Source organism: Monodelphis domestica, chromosome 2 (assembly GCF_027887165.1).
Source record: "Monodelphis domestica isolate mMonDom1 chromosome 2, mMonDom1.pri, whole genome shotgun sequence".
Taxonomy (NCBI): Eukaryota; Metazoa; Chordata; class Mammalia; order Didelphimorphia; family Didelphidae; genus Monodelphis; species Monodelphis domestica.
This window is the reverse complement of record NC_077228.1, coordinates 69,386,959-69,402,821: the sequence shown is the minus strand read 5'-3', so window position 1 is coordinate 69,402,821 and position 15,863 is coordinate 69,386,959. Positions and strand designations below refer to the sequence as shown.

The 15,863-nt window shown below is 37.0% G+C and overlaps 1 protein-coding gene across 4 annotated transcripts in view; it reads right to left on the bottom strand.

The window, feature by feature from the left end:
* RABGAP1L (RAB GTPase activating protein 1 like) overlaps positions 1–15,863 on the bottom strand; it is a 705,349-nt gene that overhangs the window by 533,273 nt on the left and 156,213 nt on the right. For all 4 annotated transcript variants that reach the window (XM_007480823.3, XM_056815570.1, XM_056815569.1 and 1 more), the window contains exons 10-11: positions 15,521–15,687; positions 3,529–3,670 (exon numbers count right to left, since the gene is read on the bottom strand). In XM_007480823.3, coding sequence (XP_007480885.1) covers positions 3,529–3,670; positions 15,521–15,687 — 309 coding nt within the window. The remainder of the gene's footprint in view (positions 1–3,528; positions 3,671–15,520; positions 15,688–15,863) is intronic.

The window sequence follows — 15,863 nt, the reverse complement described above, 5'->3', positions numbered from 1 at the left end:
AGGCAGAAGAGAAGCAGGCAATGGGGGTTAAGTAACATACCCAAGCTCGCACTTGGAAGTTCCTAAGGCCATATTTGAACCCAAGACTTCCAAGACTTCCTATCTCTAGGCCTGGCTCTCAATACACTGAGCCACCTAACTTCCCCTCTATTGTGTTAGTCTTAAGACATGCACTGAAATCTGGAGTGACTATATCCTAGTTCTCTGACTTTTGACTCCATTCTTTTTGGTCTTTGAAATGGGTAGAGTCCAGATTTAGTCAGAAAGGCGTTTTCTCAATTTGTAAGGATAAATCAAGCTCCTAAAGAACATGGGTTGCCATCTTTATAGCTTTGTAATCCCAAAACAAAGGCAGCACATTGGCTTTCACATAGTAGATATGCAAATACCGGCTAAATGTTGATTAACAGACAATTCCCTTTGCTACTGAAATATATGTAATTTAATTGATACTTCACAACAGGTCATTTATTTTGGGCAAAATGTCTTCCATTCTCTATAGTTCAAAGTTTTATTTTAACACTGGAAATGTTTGCTTAGAACTTTTAACGAAAGGAAAACAAATACTGCTAAAGCTAGTTGTGATATTTCTGAATCTTTATTCTGCTTCAACGAAGAGGCATGAAAAATCACAGAAAATAGTTCTCTCTCCTTCTAGACTATAAACTCTTTGAGGACAAAGACTGAGGTTTACTTTTCTTGTATGTACTCAGGAACAGAACCCTGAGCTTAGGAGGCGTTTAATAAATGTTTGATCACTCAAATAGAAAGAAACCAGCATACAAAAACAGATCTATGTCTTCAATTGTCAAGTAATTACAACATATAAAAAAATTCTTGACAACTGAGCCATATCAATTGTTATTAACTACATTTGCCTATAAGTAACTATGGTATCAAATCCAAAGAAAATGAAGATTGTGGGATTTAGAGATGGAAGTTTTGTCTAACCACATCATTTTCCAAATTGTGAAATTTCTCCAGAGCCTCCAGACCCTGACTGTGTTAGATTCCTAGTACTATTTTCTAGTTCTTCCTAATTAACAATTCAATATTTGACAACAAGCTAAACTATTATCAACTCTAAAATACAACCAATATTTCTGCCATATACAGAAACATTACAAGATCCTTTTATACCCATAGCATTGTTTCTATCCCATAGTAGTAACTTCTGTCTCTCAAAGACCTCAGTTCAAATTCTGCCACTGCCCCTTAGCAACTGTGATGACTGGGAAACCAATTAATCTTGTGCATTGTAAAATAAATGGTTTAGACTAGGTGATCTGAAAAGGTCCTATCTAGCTCTGAATTTATGATCCATGAAGCCCATTTGATCAAGCGCTGAAATCAGACCGCCTACCCTAAAACCACATGTTCCCTGGCCTAAGAAGCTGTGATGAACGCTGGTCAGGAATTGCTCTGCTAGACACGGAACTAATCACGTGGAGAGCAGCAAAGTCATAGATACAATATGAATGGGGTGAGTCTTGGGCCCCTCTGTGCCCTGCTATAATTTTACCTCCTACCACAGAGGTACCTCTCTAAGCAAGGAAAACCACAGTCAGCTTCTGAAAACAAAGTCATCGGGGAAGACTAGATAGAATGGAGAAGTGAAAGGAGAAAACAAAGCAGCAGAGAGTCTACTCTTTGATCAGAAGGAAGTAAGATTGGCCGAGAGCACCACGGAGCTTAGAGAACCAGCCTTAACGGGAAAGGAAAAAAGCTACCCTTGCACTACGGAAGCCGGGAAAAAACAATGACTTCATAATTAGACCAATAACCATCGACAGGCTTTCTTGGTGCAGGATTAAGTATGGCAGAAAAGCAGGTTTTCCAAAATCTATTACTTACAGGACAAGCTTTACAAATCACAATGATTCAGGAATTTGATGTGGCAGGAAATCAATTTTTCACCAAGCCTACCTTATGAAAATATATTTACATACCAGCCAAGCTATTTAATGCCGAAGAAGCAAAAGAATTGTTAAGAGGAAAACACAAAGGCCTCAGCTTGAGGAAAAAAAGAGATGGCCTGTTACAAAAGCCACAAGGTCCTGGAATCATGGCAAGCAAAACTATGAGTAAAACTTTTCAGCACCTAAAATTCCCTTTTTTTCTCCTTGGTCCTCCAAAAGAAACTGATGGTCAATAAATATTCCAGTACACAAATGTTTTATACAATTAAAGATGAAAGGAACAAGGAGAAAGAAGGGAGGCTTGATCTGCATAGTTTGTTCAGTTTATGATTTTAGGCATGTAGTCTAAGCAGATGGGTAATACAGGGGATGGAACACTGGGCCCAGAAATGGGAAAACCTGAGTTTGAGTGTGTCCTCAGACACTAGCTGTGTGACCTTGTCATTTACATGCCTGCCTCAGTTTCCTCAATTGTAAAATGAGGATAATAGAGCACCTACTTCCCAAGGTTGTTGTGAAGTTCCAGTGAGATAATACTTGTAAAGCACTTAGCATAGTGCCCAGCACAACAAAGTAGGTGCTATAAAAAGTAGCTATTATTAATATTGATACTATTTTTGTTATCTTAATCCTTTAGTAATCCATTTACTCTTTCAAAGTCAGTGCTAACAAAGTCTCTGTACACAACTGCATTAAAATAATTTTCAAAGCAACAAATATTAAACAAAGCAAATTTCTTCCTCGCTAATTCATGCCACGTTAATTTCTCTGAGGGCTGGATGATTCTTTTCAACAAGTATAAAATTGCTATAGAAACAATCCTTTGTTAGTCTATTAGAACCAACTTTAAGCAAACATCAGATAAAAGTATACTTTCAGAAAAAAATTATTTCAGAGGTACAGTATGGCATAGTGAGTAGAGTGATGGATTTGGAAGATATGGGTCCAAATCAGTCATATTTTCATAGAGAAAAATGCTGAGATTCCTAAAATATTTTGTTGAGTCTAAACCATCTGTAAGGTCAAGAAAGGAAATATAAAAATGAAGAATATAGTTTTAATCCCAAACAAAAAAAAAAGATTCAAAGGTATCGATTGTAATCCAGTATACTTCCAAGATTACAGAGTAGTGTTTGCTTTGACAGCACATATACCAAGAGTACAGAGTACCATGCCAAAGGCTGTATGGAAAAGAAGTCTACGCTGACATGATATAAATATAAAAAGCAAGTTGTAAGTGATGCTGGGGGAACACTTTGAGTTTAGTACCAAGGAAAATCAAAATTAAATAATAGCAAATGAGAAGCTATGCGTGTGTCACTTCTAAAAACACTTCATAGAACTGTTCAAACTGAACTTTACCTGTCACTTCATTTACTTTTTTGATGAAATGTAACAAGCAGCAAAAACAGCAAACTGATGAAATCAAATATGTAACCACCTGCCAAGGCTAACCTGAGCAACTTACTGGGAAGTGAAATTATTTGCTCCCATATACAATGGCATGCAGTGGATCCTAGTTTATAAGAACTCAACAACAATAAAAACTCTAACAAATCAATATCTACTCTCTGCATGTATTACATTAATAGAATCCTTTTATTCTTACCTTCTTCAGGCTCATCCTCCTGTGAAGACATTGGACCCCCAGCACTGGTTGGAGTGACTGGTTCTTCCTTCTCAGATGCCCTCTGGAGACTCACTACTTCATATATGGCATCCCCAGCACTGGCATGGGCTCTTCCCTCAGACTGAAAATATGTCAAGAGTTTCTCAATATTACAAACATCAAGTAAATACAAAAATATACTCAACAGTTATTCAAAAGAGTTTAGTCAAGGAGGGACACAGAATATTTGATGTGCAGTTTGGTTTAAGGACAAGTAGCCTCAATATATTGAGGGGGGAAAAGTTTTATCCATAAAAATTCATTATTCTAGATTGGCATCAGCCTAATTCTGCCACTTACTAGCTTTGGGACATTAGGCAAGACTCGATTTATTTGTCATAGTATCATAGGTCTTTATCATCTTTTTTATTATCATTATTTCTAGTTAGCACTTATATAGCACTTTATGGTTTGAAAAGCACCTTATATTATCTCATTTGACTTTCATAGCAACCATGGGAGGCAGTTGCTATTACTATTTCTATTTTACAGATTAAGAAACTGAGACAGACAGAGATTAAGTGAAAAGAATCACACAATCAGAAAGGGTCAGAGCCATATTTTGGACTCTGGTCTTCCTGACTCCAGGGCTAACTGATTTGGAGCTGAAAAATCCCTTAAAGATGATCCAATCCAGCATCCTAATTTTACAGAGAAGCAAACAAAGATGCAAGGTTTCACTATCACAGGAGTTCTTAACCTGAAGTTCACATAAACTAAGACAGGGGGAAAATGGCATCTTTATTTTCACTACTGCTAATTGACATATTTCCTTCAACATTAAAAGTAGGAAATTCTCATTATTCTGGGGAGTTCATAGGCTTCAACAGGCTGCCAAGAAAATCCATGATAGAAAGAAACATTTAGCACCAAAGAGTCAAGAGACAAATGTCACAGCATTACAAGGACACAGAATCTGTCAACAAGAACCACACTGCGTCAAGTATTAAAGAAAGGATCACTGCAACATCCCCAACAAGTAGTCATGCAGCCTCTCTCAGAGCAGCCCATTCCACTTTTAGACAGCTCTAGTTGTTAGAAAATGTTTCCTGGCATCAGATTTAAACTGGTCAATGCAAGTCCTACCCTCCTAGCCCTGCCATGTGGTCACCTACATAGCAAGTCTAATCCCTCTTCTATATGATAGCCCTTCAACCAACTGAATACAGTTAGCCACATCCTCCTTGAATCTTCTCCACACTAGCCATTCCCAGTTCCCTCAGCTGCCCTTCATATGACATGAACTCAAGGTTGCCCTCCTTTGAACATTCTCTGTGGTCCCCAGAATTGAACAAAACACTCCAGATAAGGTCTGATGAGGACAGGTATGTATAGCAGGATCATCACTGGCTTAATGCAGTAGCCAAAAACTGTATCAGCTTTTTTGGTTGTTATATCACTGTTAACTCAAAAGGAATTTTTATTCTACTAACATCTTTTTGAGAACTGCTCTTTGACTATCTCTCCCCCATATATCTCTGAGTTTAAGTTTTTTTACCCAGATGTAAGATTTTACATTTGTCCCTATTGAATGCATATCAACTCAGGTTTAAGAAACAGAAATTTAAATCAAATAAAAATTATGCTTAATATGTCCATTTTGTTTGATAAATGTCTCATAAGAAAAAAATACAATTTTAAATCAACCAGTAGGCATTTATTTAGTATCTATCAATTGCCAAGAATTGGGTGAGGAATAAGGATAAAAAGCAAGGCAATATAACTGCAACCCACGGGACTATCTGAAGGTTAAAACTTTCTCTGGAAATTATTTTATTTCAAAATGACAACTGGAGCCATAAATTGAGTTTGAGATATGTCTCTGTATTTCTTAGCACTGAACCAAACATGAATAAAATGGTCAGATTTTTGAAAATTATCATGGCAAAGCTAGATGTGCCAAGTTTGAAAAGTCTTTTCAGTAGTCCAAAGTCACCTTCATATTTCCTCCTGCTATGGCCTGAAGACTATAGTATCTAAGACTGGAAATTTCTTTAATCTTCACAACAGTTCCTGTGAAGAAGGTGCTATTATCATCCCTATTTTACTAATAAGAAAACTGAGACTCTGAGATTAAACGATCCCTTTGCGAAGAAACCTAGGTTTTCCCAACTCTTAAATCCTGCTCTCTATCCATGATGTCACAGTGCCTATGTCCAAATCCAGCAAGGGCTCAAATCCCTGGCCACCTAAACCTTCTGTTCTTCATTCATTTCTAATCCTCAATCCTGTAACCTCTACCAACCACATTTTCTGTTCTTATTCCAGAGACTGCCTGCTGCTGAAGAGAGCTACAAAATCCTAGAAGTTAGCTCCACTACAAATTCAACTAAGCCCATACTACTATACAATAATCCTTTTATCTCTTCCTCTCCTTACCCCAACCACGGGGGGCTATTCCAAACTATAATCACTCTTCTCAAGCCCTTCACTGAACTGAACTCACTCTCTCAGACAAACTCATGTTCATCTTCTTCTGAGATTGTGGCTCTTTTAGTCTTCTCCATATGTCAAAGCCTCTCTTAATCTCCATCCATGCTTTATTGTCCCCAGTCCTTCTATTCACAGAGATCTCCTACTTTGGGAGCTTGCCCTTCCACAGTCTATTGGTTCTTTTCTCTGCCTTGCCATGTAAGTAAGGGTATAACCCAAGGCTCTTTTTTCACAAGTTTTCTTTCTCCTTTCTCTATAATCTCCTGCTTGGCAATCTTACCGGCATGTCTAGGTTCAAGTTTTATACTTTGGCAGATAACTCCCAAATCTACATATTCAATTCTAAGTCCACTTGAGATCTAGTTCTACATTTCCAAAATATCTGCTGAAATCTCTATGTGGCTATTATTTAGAGTCCTTAAAGGAAGCAGATTCACAACTAAATTGATCTTTCTTAACTCCATTCTCTCCATTCAGGTTCTCTATGGCAAAGAGAATAAACTATGTATTTAAAGTCCTCTTTTCGCAAGTTCTGACCTACTTTTTAAATCTAATTCCTCCCCTTCACTTACTTTAAACAAAATGAACTACTGGATGGTGCCCAAATTCAACACTCTTTCTGTGTCTCTTCCATCTTTCAAATAGATTCCCTTCTCACCTATGCCTTTCGGAATACCCCTCCCTTCCTTCAAAGGCTCAACTCCATTAACACCTCCACCATAAAGCCTTTCTTGATCCTATCAGTTCAAAAGTATTTTCTCCATCTGCCCCCATCACAACATATTTATCTGCATATATGTCATATTCCCCTCCTGCCCAGTGGAATATAAATTTTTAAGGGGCAGAGATTATATTGTTCTTTATGTCTATATCCCATATTCTAGCACAGTGCCTTCTATGTATGTAGGATTACTTTGAAATGACTTGTATTTGGTGAAATCTACAAAAACTGGAATTCTATTTCTTCCCAGAATTCTGTCACTATATTAAAGCTCTTCTGTGGAACATCTTAGCAGTACTAATAATAAAATGTTCTTTATCTTGAAGAATGTTGATCTGTACTGGAAATATACCAACTTTCTTAATATGAACAGTTGATGACTTCCAAATTAAGGTGCTAATGCCGTCAATCATGTTGTATGTGACTATTATAGAACTAAGTGTTAGAAAGCACTTTTTTCTTTACTACTGATGAATTCCTAGGTCTCGTACACTTCTAAATCCAGTGATCTTAAATTCTTTAGGAAGCTATTAAAGAATCAAATTGTCCCTTGAGGAGTGCATCATCAGACTTCCCCAAAATAATCAAAAATGCAGGAACCACCCCCAGAATGGCCTTTTAATGCTTAAAATTGCTGTTGACTCAATTCTAGCCCTGATAAGTGAGCCATTTTAACCAAAATATTCAGCTATGTTATAGTCATCCAAAAACTATTTTATATTATTTTTGTGCTATCTATATTATAGCTTCTGTTACCTTTATTATAATCTATATTATAGATTTGAGCTGGCCTCATAGACTCCTAATTGTAAAATACCAGTTAATTATACCTCTGAAAAGCTGAATCACTGAACTCATAAGCAGAGCTTGTGTTGTTCATGTCTTTCATGTTTTTGAAATAACTTGACAATCATCTGGATTCCTTCCATAAACTTAAACAAAAGAAATAGAATCTACTTCTATGGGAAAGGAAGGACCAAATCAAAAATGCTATGTCCCATCATTAGGACAAAATGCAGAATTTTCCATTTAAAGGTAAATGTAGCATCTCAAAACTTAACTGCAGAAGTAGTTGGAAGTTGAGTAAATCTTACAAATTAAATTTGCTAGAAATAATGCTTTGTAAGATATTTATTCCCTGGACTTATAGATGCATTAACTGTCTTTTCTCAGTCAAAAAACAATACACATCTGTGTAAAACAAGTCAAAAACAAAAAACTTTGCTAAAAACTTACAGCACTGACATATGATACCATGACAAATTTCAACCATGGGCTTGCCCAAGTACATAGCTTACCACGTTTCTTTTTCAGACACTGGTCAGTCTACTGGCTTTTATATTGTTGATACTCAAATATTAAGGTGTCAAATACAGCCCACAGGTACTCCTGAACCAGACTAAAATGTAATTGGGAAATATTTAATAAAATATATAAAAATAGAATATAGATAACATTATATTTTAAAACTAAAACTAAGTCAAAATGAGCCTCACAGAGATCTTTATGAACAATTTAGTGACCTCAATTTCTATTTGATACTATTGCTCTACAAGATCAATTTTTTTAAAAAGTCCTTACATAAAAGGATTAAATCCATCTTGTTTCTGAACTTTTTAAATTTTCTCTTTTTCAATTTTGCAAGAGGAACATTCATAGACCTTTGTGCAAAATGTGGAATCTAATTTTTTTTCAACCCAGTGCCAAACAGGAGAAAAAATAGAGCTTCCTTACTAAAAATTTATAATTTCCAAATGAGTCCAAGTTCATTCACCCATTATCTTTCATATTATGGCACAGGCTACTTAGTTTTCAAACAAGACCTAAATCTAACCCAATCTTTAATTATGTTTTGCAACATAAGGTGTCCTGGTAAGTCACACAGCTCTTAAATGACAGAACTGAGTTTGAAGTCTAGAAAAGTTTTATAAATGGGTTTTACATTTCTCCCATCATTTATTATATTCCATTTATTCTAGTTGTTCTACTAAAAGGGTTTTCCGTTATTTGCCAAAGGTATATATAATTCTGAAGCTCCTTGTAGGAGATGATGTTCAATACTAGCAATATCATTAGTGACCGTTGCTCTGGGAAGAGAATGAAGAATGTGGAAAAAAATATAACCAAAGGACACTAAACCTCCGCAGAAGTCAACCCAGCTTCCTAAAACATTGTCTAATGATAATGGCATCATAATAGTAACTTATTATTATTATTAATAGAATTTATATAGTATGTTATGGTTCACTTAGTATTTTATGTACGCTGTTCTAATTATCCTCATTTTATAGATGAGAAAACTAAAACTCACCAAGAGGTTGAGCGACTTATCTAGGATCACACACACACACAGAGTAAGTGTCTAACACCAGGTTTGAACCAGTTCTCCTGACCCCAGGTCCCTAGTTCTGCCTACTATGCCACTCAGTTGACTTTCACTGGAACAGGAATTATGACAAAAACAGTTCCATTACACTGTGGGATGTAAATTTGTATTCAGTGCCCCATAGAATACCAGTGGAATATTGGATTATTGCGATGTAACAGGATTATCATAAAAGGCCATATTTCAGACAGTTCACTGTCAGCATCTCTAAACATGGAACTTATCATAAAGCTCTATGAATAACAGGGGATCTGAAAAGTATATTTTAAGTAATAAAAGAGAAAAGTAATCATATAATTCACTGAATCACCACTCAGAGTTGTATTACAACAGTTATAATCTAACATAATGAATGTTTGTAATACAAATCCTATTTTTGAGTGGTTCAGATCCACTATAAAAATTCATTTGTGTTGACAACCAAAATATAACATATTTGTCACAGCAGGACATTCCCAAACTTTCACTCTTTCTTTTAGCTATTATGAAAATGTTATATTTTCATATATATATTCATTTCATTTCATTAATATATACAATGAAAGAGAAAAAGATTTAAGTCTACACGAGTATAACTGAAGGGAAAAAAGCTTAATTTTTTCCAAATTATATCTGACTTTGTCTAAACATAAGAAAGAAAAATATTGGATTCTCTTACTATCTACAGTACATATAACAAAATGGACAAAATACATTGGGACAGCACAAAGTAGCAAAATGAGGAGGGCACAGTTAATCGTGGCTGTCGGGCTTTGTTTGGCCTTTACCCCTAGAGTGAGGCAGTATACCAAATATGAATGGGTAAAACAAAAAAAATAGCCTGATCAATACATTTGTGTCCTGTTTGCTTCAATTCAAGGATCTGCTATTCAGATATCATGCTCTGATAAATGCTCTCAATGATAAACTAAGACTTTCTTCATCAGGGCCAAAAGAATTAAAAAATAAAATAGGTCGATTGTGCCTTTGAGACTCAGGTGTCACACTCTCAGCCCTATAAAAGGCAAAGCCAGTTACCAGGAAGCAGAAGGGAGTTGAAAGTCACTCTCCACAGTGACAGGAGAGCCTAAAGTAGAAGAGGAGAACGAGAAGGATAACTTGCATTTATATATCTCTTTAAAGGTTTGCAAATCATTTTACAAATCACAACTCTGGAGAAGGGGATATATGTTATTATTCCCATTCTACTGATAAGAAAACCGAGGCAAATGGAGTTAAGTGACTTGCCTAGGGTCTTGCAGACAATAAAAGTCTAAGGCTAAATCTGAACTCAGGACTTTCTGACTCCAAGTCCAGCACTGAACCACTTAGCTGTCAAATGTCAAGGGATAGCAAAGCTGTTAAGGCAGCAGACTTAGTAAACTTATTGTCCTAGAGTAGGAGTTTAGGGCCAGGGTTAGAAATTCAGAATAGGAGAAGGGAAAACAAATATGAAGTAATATGAAGAGAGGTACTAGTAGGAAAAAGCGGAAAGCCTCCATGAAGAAGGATATCCATTTAAGAGCTAAAGTAGGAGAAAGAGAAATAGATACGGTCCATTTTAATCATCTCTTTTTGCCCTGCTAATATGTAATGCATCCCAGAAGGAAAAGGAACAGGGAAACAATGAGAACTATCCAATATTACAAATACAAAATACCCAGAGAAGTGGCTAATAGAGGACCAATAAGAGAATGGTAAACCAAGGTCCAAGCGATTCTAAAGAGAGCCAAGTGGCACAGGGGATAGAGTCAGGAAGATCCATCCAGTTAAAATCTGACCTCAGACATGAAGTAGCTGTGTGACTCTGGGCAAGTCACTTAATTGCCTCAGTTTCCTCATCTGTAAAATGAACTGGAGAAGGAAACGGCAAATCATTATTATTTTTGCCCAAAAAAAGTCCCAAATAGAGTCATGAAGAGTCAGACATGACTGACTGAACAACAACAAAGTGACTCTAAGGAATTCAGAACACTGATCACAACTGCTTAAGTTGCCTCTTGGAATCTTTTTATTCCAGAGCCTGTCTTATGGAAAGACAAGCTGTTTTGGTGAAATGCAAAGAGTACTGAATTTGGAGAACTTCCATCCAAGACCTCCCTTTGATAATGACATCTCTGTGACAATGGATAAGTCATTTAATTTCCGTTAGAAAATGAGGGTATTCAACTAGATGACTTCTAAAGTCACTTTACAGAGCTAAAATCGATCTTGAAGGACCAAAAGCTAGTATAAAAGGCAACTAGAAGCTTGAACAGCTCTTGGGCAGAAGGAAGCCACATTTAATCAATAAACATCTATGAAGTACTTACTATGTGCCAGCTATTGTGCTGAGTCACTGGGAATACAGATACAAGCAGAAAGAATGACAGTGCCTGACCTCAAGAAGCTTAACCTCATTGGGGAAGACAGCATATGGAAGGAAGCCAAAAACAAGAGGGAGGGGAAGAGCTGAAGAATCCTTGGGAGGGGGCAAAGTGGGAATAATAATGCATGCAGGAGAATATGACCCTAGGACTGGCTATCGCTGGAAAGGTGAGCTGTGCTCCATCTTCCCAACTGGTTTATCATAATATCCCTTGGGCTCTCCCCAGAGGCTCCGATTTGGAGATCACCACTCAAAAAATGAAAAAATTTAACACTGTTGAGCACTCAATCAAGAACTATATTGTTCATCAACAGGAAAACTATGGAAAATAAAAAGGCCAAATAAGGGAATTCCATTAAGAATGTTTTTACCATAAATGCCACCACACTCACACTAATAGATGTATTTTGTAAGAAAGAATATTTCCCTATTTATAGCTTCTAAGAAAAACCAGCAATGACCTCTCTAAAAATTATTCATACACAACAGAATGAAGCACTTGCCCATTGACATGGATTATTTTTTCTTGATAGCCAACCAAGTTATTTTTTAAATTGTCCAAAGCATTTCCAATATAAACCCTTCAATATCTAATGAGCAAAATAACCACTGAACATTAAACCATTCAAATCAGAAGCCATCATCTCATATTTAAGACTCATTTGAACCAGACTGTATATTTAGCATAGTTGAACACTTTCAAATTTAATCCCTTTGATTCACAGATGACCTTTTCATGTAATATTTAAGCATGCTGAATTGCTAACATGGGGCATATGTCCCTAAGCATTAGATCATTAGATGCTTTAAATAAAATAACAGTACAAAATTCTATAACAAAAAACTTTTACATAACATACAGATAAAAGGTCAGACAAATTATTGTAACCAAGTGTCTCTTTCTCAGGATGCTAGCAGGAGGGACTCATAGATCTCTGGACAGATTTTTTTTAATCCTTACCTTCTGTCTTCTATGGAAGAAGAATGGCAAAGGTGAGGCAAATGAGATCAAGTGGCTTGCCCCGGGTCACATAGCTAGGAAGTGTCTGAGACCAGATCAGAACCCAGGTCCTCTTGACTCCAGCCTGATACTCTACCCACTCTGCTATCTAGTTTCCCCTGAACATGTTTTTTAAGCACAGGCACCTAGGTAGCACAGTGGATAGATAAAAGGATTGGACCTGGAGTCAGGAAGACCTGAGGTTGAATCCTCCTCAAATGATTGCTTGCTATATGATCTTAGGAAATCACTTAATCTCTCTCAACTTCAATTTCCTGCATGTAAAATGAGGATAATAATCTCACTTACCTCATCATGTTGCTGTGGGGAGTAAATGAAATAACATTAAAAAAAAATCCCTTTCCAAGTCTTTCAATGCTATAGAAATGCTCGCTCTGGAAGAACTGTGACTTCTCTGGTCACACTAGAAACTGCCCAGACTTTCTTTGTAGAATTGTTGTGTAGCCTTGTAGAATGCCCCAGGAAGCTCTTCTGTAGAGAAGCTCACGCCACCCTGGACACATCTCCACCTCTGTAGTATTCCTCAGATTGGCCCATTCCTTCCAGAAACTCCCTTTGCAGGAGGAGGCCGGGGGAGCCATGGCTTCATTCCTCTCTGGGCTCTCTGGACTTTCCCTACCCAGTCCCTAGAGGAGCACCTTCTTCTCTTCCCCTCCCTCGTGTTTTTCAGTTTCCTTTCAGCTGTCTCCCCCATCTGAATGTAAACTTGTTGAGGTCAGGCACTGTTATTCTTTCTGCTTGTATTCCCAGACACAGCACAGTAGCTGGCACATAGAAGGTACTTAGCAGATGTTGACTGACTAGATGTGACCCATTACCTCTGGCACACTATTATGCATCTTGGAGCAAAACTTCTGTCTGTCCAGACAGAAGGAGGTTTTGTTGTTCAAACAGTTCAGTTTCCACTGAAAAAAAAGAACTAAATCCAAATACTAAGAGACACCCTGCACACACTTCAGTGCTAAATGTTACTCTTTGAATCTTCATTAAAATATCCTGTGGGATGGAGGACACGTACTAAGAAAAGCTGAGTCATATCACAGCTCTAATAATTTTGGGAAATAATAACATTATTTCGACTGCATCTAGCAAATGAGGCTTAATTGAGTCATGATGAAGGTCATTTTTAATATTAAAACTGGTAGCTGGCTTCCACCATTTGCTCACTCTGCTGGTATCTTCTCCTGCCACACAACAGTCAGCCTCCTCTCGCAGACTGAGGCAACTATCATTTTTAAACATGGGAGAGTGGGAGGGAATGCCAACAATTGCTTCTACGGGATTTCAACTTAGTGAGGTGGATTATATGACTTTTTATATCCTTTACTGAACTGCCACCACTTCCTTCTGCTGCATAACACCAAATTTCCAATATTTCTGACTGCTAATAATAAGAAAACAAAACTAGTTATTCTTCCCATTGAGAATGAAACAAATCTAATATGAAACCAGTATTTTTTGAAGTAATACTATCATAGAAACATACTTTCTTAAGTTCTTTTTTTTTAATCCTTACCTTTTGTCTTAGGATCAACACTAAGTATCATTCCAAGGCAAGAGTGGTAAGGACTAGGCAATTGAGGTTAATCGACTTGCCCATGATCACACAATTAGGAAGTTCCTGATTTGAACCCAGAACCTCCTGTATACAGACCTGGTGTTCTATTCCCTGAGTCACTTAGCTGTCCCCATTAAAACATTTTTAATGCCATATTGTCAATTGAAAATATTCCATATGCATATTAACTACTGTTCCTTAAGGAAACTAATATTTATTCATGAGGGTGTCCTTATGAGATAAGAGCAGCTAGGAGATGAAAGCTTCATGATTCCTAGCTCTGAGACTCTGGGTTAGTCACTTAACTTCTGTTTTGCTTCTGTTTTCTTAAATGTAAAAGAAGGATAACAATCACACTTGTAAGGTTGTTGTAAGAACCAAATGAGAGAACCGTAGCTGTGCTAGCACCATGCCCAAGACATCGTAGGCGCTTAATACATGCATATTCCAATGCAAAGCTTTTGATCCAGTGATAAGACTTCTAAAGCTGTGATTTTTTTTTAATGGAAAAGAACCTGTTTGTAACACAATATTTATAGCTGCTCTTTTTGTGATGGCAAATAATTAGAAACTAAAAGGATGTCCCTCAATTGGGGAATAGCTGAACAAATTATGGTATATGACCGTGTTGGAATACTACTGTGCTCTAAGGAAGGATGAACAGGATGACTTCAGAAAGAGCTGGGAAGACTTAGGTGAACTGATGCAGAGTGAGCTAAGCAGCAGCAGGAGAACACTGTATGCAGTAACTGAAATAATGTGGGACAATCAAATGTGACAGATTTTGCGACTAACAGCAGTACAATGACCCAGGACAATTCTGAGGCACTTATGAAAAAGAGCACTGTCCACTTCCATAGAAAGAACCCTTGGAGTAGGAATGAAGGTGAAAACATAGGATTTATCACTTGTTTATCTGGGTATATGTTTTGGGGTTTTGTTTTTACAAGATTATTTACTTACAGAAATGAATAATTTTGTTTTGTGTAATAATACATGTATAACCCAGACTGAATTGGTTGTCAGCTCCAGGAGGAGAGAGGGAGAAGAGGAGACAATACAAATCATATAACATCAGAAAACTTATGTGGAAATTTGTTAAAATTTTAAAAATTACATATTCCTTTCCCTATCCTTTGATAGCCTTCTTTTCCCTTCTATTCTCTTCCCTTTCTTTCCTTAATCTCCCCTTCTTTTCTCACGGGGGAAGAGAAGGAAGGAAATAATCACAATAACAATACCTTTGGGTGTTCAGTGTGCAGCTCTAAGAGAACAACCTAATTATCAAGTATTAATGTACATGCCTAAGTCTAGGTTCTGGAATGCTGTATAGACACTTTTAATTGTTTCAAATTCATTCATGGTCATTATTATTCCTTACATGGCCATTAGGATTCAAAAAAACTTTACTCAGAACAACCAGAAAAAGAAGAAATTTTTCCTTTGTGCAGAAAATATGATCCTACCTGTTTCAGCTTCATGAAGAAGGTCTCAGTGAAAGTCTTTCTACTGAAGTACCAGAAGCGCTCATTGGCGGGGTACACACGCACCAGCGTCTCTAACAAGAAGCGAACCGGCTCCACCACTTCAGTGACGACCATGTCCACAGCCACAGTCATGAACACCCTTTTATCTAGAGTTAAAAACGGGTTGGGTGGTCACAAGCCATGTCACCAAACGTTCGACATTTCCCCAAACAGAACAGCGGGTCAACATACATACAACATACATACATACAACAACAACATACATACATACATACATACAACAACAACATACATACAGTAGGCCCAAGAAAAACGTATTTCA